The sequence below is a fragment of the Vombatus ursinus genome, unplaced genomic scaffold (genome assembly GCF_900497805.2).
Source record: "Vombatus ursinus unplaced genomic scaffold, bare-nosed wombat genome assembly UNPS02014859.1, whole genome shotgun sequence".
In the NCBI taxonomy this organism is placed as follows: domain Eukaryota; kingdom Metazoa; phylum Chordata; class Mammalia; order Diprotodontia; family Vombatidae; genus Vombatus; species Vombatus ursinus.
The window spans coordinates 4,130,238-4,140,653 of record NW_020954637.1 but is presented as its reverse complement, the minus strand read 5'-3'; the positions used below and the strand labels follow the sequence as shown (position 1 = coordinate 4,140,653).

At 48.8% G+C, this 10,416-nt stretch overlaps 1 protein-coding gene across 5 annotated transcripts in view; it reads right to left on the bottom strand.

The window, feature by feature from the left end:
• RAP1GAP (RAP1 GTPase activating protein) overlaps positions 1 to 5,657 on the bottom strand; it is a 36,929-nt gene extending 31,272 nt beyond the window's left edge. For 3 of the 5 annotated variants that reach the window (XM_027841485.1, XM_027841483.1, XM_027841484.1), the window contains exons 1-3: positions 5,615 to 5,656; positions 1,878 to 1,913; positions 631 to 678 (exon numbers count right to left, since the gene is read on the bottom strand). In XM_027841485.1, coding sequence (XP_027697286.1) covers positions 631 to 678; positions 1,878 to 1,895 — 66 coding nt within the window. In that variant the 5' untranslated portion in view covers positions 1,896 to 1,913; positions 5,615 to 5,656. Of the gene's footprint in view, positions 1 to 630; positions 679 to 1,877; positions 1,914 to 5,614 lie in introns of all 5 variants that reach the window. The other 2 variants (XM_027841481.1, XM_027841482.1) reach the window with 1 other exon arrangement.
• Positions 5,658 to 10,416: the final 4,759 nt, after the last annotated feature.

Sequence of the window (10,416 nt, the reverse complement as noted above, 5' to 3'; positions counted from 1 at the left end):
TTAGAACACAGGATACCAGAGCTGGGAGGGCCCTTAGAACACAGGATGTCAGAGCCGGGAGGGCCCTTAGAACACAGACTGTCAGAGCTGGGAGGGCCCTTAGAACACAGACTGTCAGAGCCGGGAGGGCCCTTAGAACACAGGATGTCAGAGCTGGGAGGGCCCTTAGAACACAGACTGTCAGAGCTGGGAGGGCCCTTAGAACATAGAACGTTAGAGCTGGGAGGGCTCTTAGAGCACAAACTGTCAGAGCTGGAAGGAATCTAAGAACATGGAGAGTCAGCCCTCATCCCCTAAGCTGCCCTCTTGACTCCCAATGCTCTGAGAATAGAATTAGGAAGCAGCTGATAAACACTGTCCATACACCCTCAGGAGGACATCCCTCCCTACTTCTCCTCCCTTGGGAATATGTATCTCCGCCTCCACCCCCTATTGCGCAAAGAAGCCCACAGGTACCATACAGGTACATAGAGGGTCAATAGCCTGGTGAGAGGGGAAGAGGTTGGTGAAGAATCACTTTTGAGCTCAAGACCCTGAGATCCAGAGAAGCATCTGCCTGGGACAGAAACAGCCCAGTGCTCCTCTCCCCACCCCCCAACACACATCTACCCAGGGAGGCCTGGGACTTACTTTGAGAGGAGGTGGGAAGGAGCATCTTTGTTCATCCATCCTGCTTCCCTGCAAAGATAAGAGTTACCAGTCATGACCCTGGCAGTCTTTGTAGATGGAGACCTCTCAACTCCTTCAAATACACTGATAGGGCATCTGTGAGTATATGTTTGTGAATAGACCCACATACTGTGAAAGCTAGAAGGTCCCTGAGAACACAGAATGTTAGAGCTGGGAGGGCCTTAGAACACAGAATGTCAGAAATGGAAAGGCCCTTAGAACACAGAATGTCGGGACTGGGAGGGCCCTTAGAACATAGAATGTCAGAACTGGAAAGGACCTTAGAATGCAGTTGGGAGGGCCTTTAGAACACAGACTGTCAGGGCTAGGAGAGGCCTTAAAACACAGAATGTCAGAGCTGGGAGGGCCCTTAGAATAGGGAATGTCAGAGTTTGGAGGGCCCTTAGAACAGATACTGTCAGAGCTGGAAGCGAATTCTTTCATGCTATTTAGCAAAAACTGAAGCCCAGAGAGAGGCCTCAAAGTAGTCCAAAGTAGTCCAAAGCCATACTGCCTACTGGGGGCAGTCCTGTGCCTAGAACCCATTCTAATACCCTCTCACTATACCACAACACAAAAGGAATAGAATTCTTCTTTGTGCCCTCCAAGGGCAGGACTAGGGCAAAGGGGTGGAAATCACAGGGACCTAGATTTGGGCTCCTCCAAAGGGAGAACAATCTACCAATGAAAGTTCTGCAGAAACGGGCAGCGCTCCTTTCCTAGGTAGAGAGCTCTCTGAGCCAGAGGCTGGATGCCCACTAATTAAGGTTCTTATACAGGGATTCATGCTTCAGGAGGAGTTCAGCTAGATAAACTCAAAGGCCTCTTCCCACTTGGGATGCTCTCATTCCAGGAGGGTCCAGGCGACTGGAGGAGACCTTGGCCTAGACACAGGAAGAGCTAATTCTAAGCCCTGCAGTCAAAGGCAATGCTGAGCTGGAGAGCAGAATCCCAAAGACACAAGAACCATCAGGATGGAGATGGGAATCAGGGAACTGTGACCTGGAACCCACCAGAGTGATGTGGGCACTGCTCAGTGCTAGGGCATGACCCACCTCCCCTGCAACAGGGGGTGTTGCTGCCTCTTGCTAGCAGGACATGAGGAGGCCCTGGTGATCCAGGCTGAGAACAGTACCAGAGCAGGATGTCTAGGACTCCCCCACCCCTAGAGAGCTCCCCAGCATAGATCCAAAAGGCTGGTCACTCACCTGCATCTTCTCAATCATCTCAAACAAGTCTGAGTTCTGCAACAGAAAAAAACAGGAGGAAGGGCAGGGTCAGGTCATAGAATCACAGGTTTTCAGACTTAGAACTGGCCAGGGCCTCAGAGGCCTTCTGCTCCAACCACTCACTTTACACATGAGGCCCAAACTAACACAGGAAGGAAGAGTAAAGGCTGGATTAGAACTCAAGTCCTCTGTGTCCAGTTGCAGTGCTTTCCCAGCCTGGTCCTGGTCCCTCTGGACCCTTCAAGTTTCCCCCTATCCAGGGACACCAGCCACAATGGCTGCCCGAAGTTCAAGATGGAAGGTTGGGATAAGCTGGACCTCTCATCAGATCTTCTCTGCCCATACCCCATAGCTGAGGAGGGTAGGAAGAGCAGAGGGCCCAAGTCCTCTCTGAGCCAGCTCTGTAGTTCACTGAATCACAGGATTATGTGATTTAGAACTGGAAGGCCCTTAGAGATCTTCTAATCCCCTCCTTTTACAGTTATGTTGTAACAGACTACTATGGGCCCTCCCAGTTCTGACATCCTGGGTTCTAAGGGCCCCTCCCCCCAGCTCTGATATTCTGTGTTCTAAGGGCTCTCCCAGCTCTGACATTCTGTGTTCTAAGGGCCCTCCCATTTCTGACATCCTGGGTTCTAAGGGCCCTCCCAGTTCTGACATCCTGGGTTCTAAGGGCTCTCCCAGCTCTGACATTCTATGTTCTAAGGGCCCTCCCAGCTGTGATATCCTGTGTTCTAAGGGCCCTCCCAGCTCTGACATTCTGTATTTTAAGGGCCCTCCCATTTCTGACATTCTGGGTTCTAAGGGCTCTCCCAGCTCTGACATTCTGTCTTCTAAGGTCTGTTCTGGTATTCTGTGTTCCAAGCTTTCTTAATAAAGAGGAAATTGAGAGCTAGAGAAATTATGTGCCTGGCATAAGGTCACACGGGGATTAGTAGCAGATCTGGAATGTAACCCTATATTCTCTGATTCCAAATCCAGCCCTCTTTTCTACCATACTTCCAAGAATCTCAGAGTTGGAAGAAGCCTTGGATCCTTGATCCAGAGCTGGAAGGCACTCATAATCTACCTACTCCAAATGCCTCATTCTCCAGAGGAGATCAGATACAGACATAGGTTCTCCACCTCCAGAGCCTAGTTACTCCTAGTCTCGCCTGCTGGGACCAGGCCACCAAGCCTAAGCCCTCTTCCAGCAAAGGCAGATGGGCTCTCACCGTCTCCTCACTTCTCTTGGGGACGACATCCCTGCTGATCACTTCTATTCTATCCTTCCCAGTCCAAAATTAGGAGGAGAGATCCTACGCTAAATGAATCCTCCTCTTTAAGGAGCCAGGGCCATATCCCCTGCATTCTAGCCCATCCCTAGCCCAAGAGTTCCCTAAATTCTGAAAACCTTCCTTCCCCCCACCAGAAGATCTGTATTGAGAGGCCCAAATCCTGGTCCCAGACTTCTCATTCTGGTTGTCAATGATAAAGCAGCATGGAAGATGAATTTGGACTCAGAAGACATGGGTTTGAATCCTGTCTGTCCCCTTATTAACTACACAACTTTTGAGATCCTTGGGCCTCAGTTTGCTTATCTGTAAAATGAAATAATCTTTAAGGCCTCTTCGTTCTCTTAAATCTTGTAATGGGGACACAATATCCCTAATACCAGCAACCACCAGAGAACATGCCCTGCTCACACCCTGGGCAGTGCCAAGTCACATGCAGAAAGGGGCCCAGCATGTGGACACAGGAGAGGAACAGGAAGTCCCTAATTCATCCCCAAAGGGTGTTTTCGCCCAATCTAGCGAATTGAGGGGGCAAACCCCAGGGGACCCCTGGTAACCATGGGCACACTTCTGCTAGAAAGGGCCCCATTTCCAAGTGAATCCTGAGACCCCAGTGCAAGTGATAGGAACACAGCAAAGTCTCTTATGAGAGCTATCCTCACTCTGCTTCTCTATGCAGAGAAAAGATGCTGAGGGTGACCACACCCAGCATCAATACCTGCTCTAGTTATCTCTTCTGTTCTCTCGTTCTCTCATCCCCTACCTCTCCCTCCACTCTCTCCCACACACACATTTTTTCCTCTCACACACAGACACTTTCTCTCTCTCTCTCTCTCTCACAAAACACACACACACACACACACACACACACACAAAATTATAATCAAACCCTCCTTTCTCTGTTGTCCCCATCTCTCCTGAACCCCATCCTGATGAATGCTATATTCACATACATGTGGCATTAAGCTCTGCCACTTGCAGGCTGGGCTTTCAAGTTTGCCAGCTCCTGCCCTACAGTGCCAATATGAGCATAGCTAGGTTTCCTGAAGCGAAGGCAGTCCCAGGTGGCAGGGCCAGAAGAACTTTCCAAGTTTTCCCAGACAAGTGCCCTAATCTTCTGCCAATGCCCAACCACTGGCCCTGTGCTCTGTATTCATTGGTGGAAGGGCAGCACTATCTATACATGTACTTAGGCCCCAGCACAGGGACACATTGCCAGATGCAAAGCTATACTGACGCACAGAGCAACATGTTTATGTACACTCAGAGAGGGGCATACTACGCTCACACGCTCTCCTCGGGGAAAAGCTTTGGGGGCAGGAGGAAGAAGCCCATGAATGCACAGCCCTGCTCCTAATTATGGTGTCAGAAACAAGTGCCCCTCCATATACACCCGACCACACAACACACACACACCAAGCACTGCATGTAATATTGTAAAGGACTCAGAAGCACAGTCACACAACAGTTCCCATGTCTCCAGTTCTTTCAGGGGTACAAACAATATCCTCACAATAAACCTGGCAAGCAAGGAGGGCAGAGTCACACAACCTAGGGCCAACCAGTTGGGGTTCACAAAAGCAACAGGACAGATGGTCACCCATCCTGCCAGAGCGGCAGGACCGAGGCCACAATGCCCAGGAATGAAAAGGGCCCCAGGTTGGGAGGCAGGGGACTTGGGCCCAAACCTGGGTTCTGCCTCCACCTGCCAAGAGATCTGAGAAAAGTCACTTTCAGAGTTTCAGAGTCTACACCTCAGGGTCCTCACCAAAAGGGGTCCAAGGAGATGAACTGGAACAGTCTTCCCACTTTTTACATACCATGTTCTAAGGGCTGCTCCAGCTCTGACATTTCATGGTCCTATGAGTCTGTTCAGTTCAATACACAGTAACAGCTTCTAACACACACACACACACACACACACACACACACACACAGAGGCAGGCTCACAGTCATGCCAGCACACAACGACAACACACCCTGGGAGGGTGCTACACACAGTGTCAGTGAGTAACTCAACCTAACCCCAGGAAGACAATTTCACAACTCGGGTGGAATCCACACACATCCACACACTGTATGTATCATGTAGTCCTACAGACACACAAGCCTGCCTGGAGGACTGTAAGTGTGTTCCAGGGCCAGGGGCTCTCACTCACTGTTAACAACGAATGACAGCATAATTTCCACACCATAAAGCAGTTCTGGGGACAGTTCTGGGGACAGTCGGGGTTACCCCTTCGCTGACCTTTGGGAGCCCACAGACGCAACCTCCCTCGCAGGGCTCTCGGACACACACACACACACACACACACACACACACACACACACACACACACACACACTCGAGTCAGTCTGCCCCAGGTACCACCCTCCCCGCCCTCCACCCCACCCCATCCCGATCTCGCCTTCGCCGCCGGCCAGATCCAGGCCCCCACTCACCTGCCAGGCGGCCCTGGTGGGCAGCGAGCCCCTCCGCGGGCGGGCGGGGGGCGCCGGGGGCCGCGGCTGCGCCATCCCGAGCCGGCCCCGGGCCCGGGCCCGGGCCCCCGCGGCCCCTCGCCTCCCCTCCGCCCGCGCCCCGGCCCTTGCTCTCGCCAACTCTCCCACGACCCTGGCCCCGGCAGCCCCGGCGCCCCAGCCCCGTTCGCTCCGGCCTCTGGCTCGGGCTAGGCAGTGGCGCTTAGGGAGGCTCGGCCGGGTAGGGAGGGGGATCGAGGGGGCGGGCCAGCAGGTACGGGCGGCGCGGGGCGGGGGCAGGGGCGGGCACAGGCGGCGTGGACCCGCCCCCGGCCCAGCCGGCCCTACCGCTCCTGGTCCCGCCTGGCTCCGACCGCCCACCCCGCTGCCGCGCTGCCCACAGCCCTATCTCAAAGCACTTCTACCGAACTGCTTGCCTAGTCTCCGGGAGGTGGAGCAGTCCAGCCTCCAAAACTTTTGTCTCTTTCCTCTTAGAATCAGTGTATGCCAGAGCTGAAAAAAACCCGAGAGCGCAGAAAGCCAGAGCTGAGGTCTTGGAACACTAGAACACAGAATGTCGGAGCCGGGAGGGCCCTTAGAACACAGGATGTCATGGCTGGGAGGGATCTCAGAAGTTAAGACTGTTAGATTTGAAAGAGACCAGAGAACTGGGAATTTTACCACATGGCACGTCAAAGCTAGGAAGGACATTAGAACAAAGTTTGAATAGTAGAAAGCTAGAGTTGCCCTTCCAAGGGGGAAGGGGAAGGGGAAAGGAATCAGCATTTATTAAGCATCTACTATGTGCCTGGCACTGTGCTAAATGATTTGCAAATCTCTTTTTTTCAAAATGTTTTATTAATTTATTTTGAATTATCAACAATCACTTCCATAAGCTTTTGAGTTTTAAATTTTTCTCCCCCTCCCTCCCTACTTCCCTTCCAAAGACGGTGCACAATCTAATATAGGCTATGCATATACACTCCTATTAAACATTTTCACATTAGTGGTGTTTTAAGTAAGAATTAGAACTGATAGGAGGAACCACCAGAAAGAGGAAACAAAACACAACAGAAGGAAAAAAAACAGCAAATAGTATGCTTCAATCTGCATTCAAACTCCATAGTTCTTTCTTTGGATGTGGATAGCATTTTCCATCATGAGGCTTTTGGAGATGTCTTAGATCTGTGTATTGCTAGGAAGGTTAAGTTTTTCAATATTAGTCATTGCATAATGTGGCTGTTATTTTGTACAACGTTCTCTTGGTTCTGCTCACTTCACTGAGCATCAAACCATATACGTCTTTCCAGGTTTATCTGAAGTCTGTCTGTTCATTTCTTACAGCACAATAGTATTCCATTACATTCATATATCACATTCACAATTATGATTACTGTGTCTTTCTCTCCATCCTTTCTCCCCTCCCTTTGTGCTTTTCTTTCTCCTTTCTCCATTTCCCTCCTCACTAATGTTTTGCCTTTGACCACTGCCTCCCTCAGTCCTACCTCCCTTCTATTAGCCCCCTCCCTTTTCTTTCCCCTTTTCCCTCCTACTGCCTCTATGGCATGTTAGATTTCTTTACCTAACTGATTATGTTATTCCCTTCTTGAACCAAATCTGATGAGAGTAAGGTTCAAACAATGCTGATCTCTCTCCCTTCTTTCCCTCTGCTGTAATAAGTTTTTGTGCCTTTTCCTGTGATGTAATGTACCCTTGTCTGCCTCCTCCTTTCCTTTTCTCTCAGCACATTTTCTTAGTTAGATCAGATTAATCCTCTTACTTGGATCCATTTAACCCACTTGATTAGATTTTTTTTTCATTATTACATCAAAGTTAATTTATACCCACCCCCTTTATGTGTACCCCCCTTTAACATGGTGTAATAACAATACAGTTCTCAAGAGTTACAAGTGTCATCTTCCCTTGTAGGGATGTAAACAGTTTGCCCTTATTAACAACATACTGTATCTTTCTGTCCTGTTTACCTTTTTATGTCTATCTTGAGTCTTGTATTTGAAGATCAAATTTTCTGTTGAGCTCTGGTCTTTTTTATCAGGAAGGCATGGAAGTTCCTTATTTCGTTGAATATCCATCTCCTCCCCTGAAAGATCATGCTCATTTTTGCTGGGTAATTGATCCTTGGTTGTAATCCAAGTTCCTTTGCCTTATGGAATATCATATTCCACACCCTACGGTCTTTTAATGCAGAAGCTGCAAGATCCTGTATAATCCTGACTGTGGTTCCATGATACTTAAATTGTTTCTTTCTAGCTGCTTACAGTATTTTCTCTTTGACCTGGTAATTTTGGATTTTGGCTACTATATTTCTTGGTGTTTTCAATTTGGGATCTCTTTCAGGAGGTGATTGGTGGATATTTTCTATGGCTATTTTACCCTCTGGTTCTAGGACCTCAGGGCAGTTTTCCTTTATGATTTCCTGAAAGATACTGTCCAGGCTCTTTTTTTTCATCATGATTTTCAGGTAGACCAATAATTTTTAAATTGTCTCTCCTGGATCGATTTTCCAGGTCAGTTGTTTTACCAATGAGATAGTTTACATTTTCATCTATTTTTTCGTTCTTTTGTTTTTGTTTGACTGATTCTCGCTTTATCATAGAGTCATTAGCTTCCATTTGCCCAATTCTAATTTTTAACAAATTGTTTTCTTCTATTAGATTTTGTACCTCCTTCCCCATTTGGCCAATTGTATTTTTTACGGACTTGTTTTCTTCAGTGTACTTTTTTTCCAGTTGGCCAATTGTATTTTTTAAGGACTTGTTTTCTACAGTTATTTTTTGTCCCTCCTTTTCCAAGCTATTGGCTCTCTCTTGCACACCTCTCATTTCTTTTCTCATTTTTTCTTCTACCTCTCTCATTTGACTTTTAAAATCCTTCTTGAGCTCTTCTAAGAAGGCTTTCTGGGCTTCAGACCAGTTCATATGCCCTTTTGAGGTTCCAGATGTGGGCTTGTTTACAATGTTGTCCTCTTCAGAATTTCTGCCTTGATCTTCACTGTTTCCATAATAAGAATCTATTACATGTTTCTTTTTGCTCATGGTGTTTGCTTATTTCCTGGCCTTTAAAGAGATTGGGCTCTCCTGCTGGGGAGCAGAGGGCATTGACCCAAGCTTCTTGTGTTGGGAGCCTAGGGCCTGGTCAATGGCTTTGTGTTCTGGGGCCTCCAGTGTTGGCAGCTGGAGGCTGTAGGATTCTGGCAGCTTACCTGGTGTTGGGCTGGAATCAGCCACACTGGAACTCTAGGGGTAGAATTGGGTAGTGTGGTCCCTGGATGTTGCCTGCTCACCCGGGCCTTTCCTTCCTTTTGCTTTCTTCAGCTCCTTTCAGATGGATGTTATAGGGTGTTTATCTGCCTGGGGCCCCTTGGAGCACTGCTTCCCTTAGTTTTGCTGAGGCACTGGGAGAGCTGGTTGCTGTAGAATGCTGAGGCACCTGGTGGTTTTCTGAGCTGGTTTCCACTGGTTTCCCCGCCCTCAATGAGGCACTCAGGGGTCCAGGTGTTGGTGTTTGCCTGCTCCACCACCTGGACTTCAGGATCTCCTCTTGGTATGCTGAGGTGGGGCTTTCCACTAGCTTGCCAGGACGCCTCCCATTCTGTACTGCTCCCCTTCCTCCAGGGTAAGAGGGGCCTTTCCAGTTAATCCCTCAAGCTACCTGAGCTACTGGACTGCTGCACCCCATCTTTCTTGTGGTTCAGCCATTCCAGGGTTTTTCCTGGAGAGATAGTTTCTGGGCTTTCAGGGGTTAATAAGGGAGGGTAAGAGAGGCTCACTTCTTACTCCGCCATCTTGGCTCCCAGAAGCGGAAATCTACTGCAAATGTCTCTTTTGATCCTCACAACAACCCTGTAAAGCAGGTGATATTATTTATCCTCATTTTGCAGTTGAAGAAACTGATGCAGACAGAAGTTAAGTGACTTGCCTAAGGTCACACTGCTAGTAAATGTCAGAGGTCAAATGTGAACTCAAGTCTCCCTGATTCCATCTTAGCACTCAATCCACCGTACCACCAAGTGTCTAAGAGATCATCTAGTTCACACCCTGCCTTTTACAGATTTGGAAACTGAGGAAAGGGGAAATGACTTGTCCAGCATCACGCAGGAAGTCATTGGCACCCATTCTGTGCCCTTTCCATTATCCTGTGCTGTATTCACTTACTCTTCCTCCCTTCTCCCTTCCAGAGCAATTAACTGAGACCCAAAGAGAGATTAAGACCATGGCTATTTCCCAAATGCAAGTGAGAGGAAGAATAGATATCAGGAGCCTGATTGTCTCCCACAAGAAGAGGGGGACACCTGTGCCATTCACTTCTACCATAACAGCTTGTGAGGAGAACGGTTGTTGGAGAGGGGGAAGGAACCTCACTGGTTAGTTGGTCCAATCCTGTTTTTCAGATCAGGAAACTGAGACTCAAAGAGTCTCACAGGTAATAAATGGCAGTCAGGATTTGAATCCAGGTCCTTTGGTGCTAACTCCAGCACTCTTTTCACTGTATCACAGGTTTAGCAGCAGCCTCCCAGCTAGATTCGGGTTGCCTTTCCCTTCCTCTCTCTGATGGCTTGAGTCCTAGCAACCTTCCAGCCCTCTGGCAACTGGTCAAGATGTGATGCTCCCAGTCAGCTATAACTACAGAGTTTTTCCTGGGCAGAGTTCCTGGAAAGGATGGGCAGGGAGTACAGAAATGGAAGGGAGCAGATCTGTTTCTAAAGACACTAAAAGACCCTCCCAGCTCTGACATCCTGTGTTCTAAGGGCCCTCCCAGCTCTG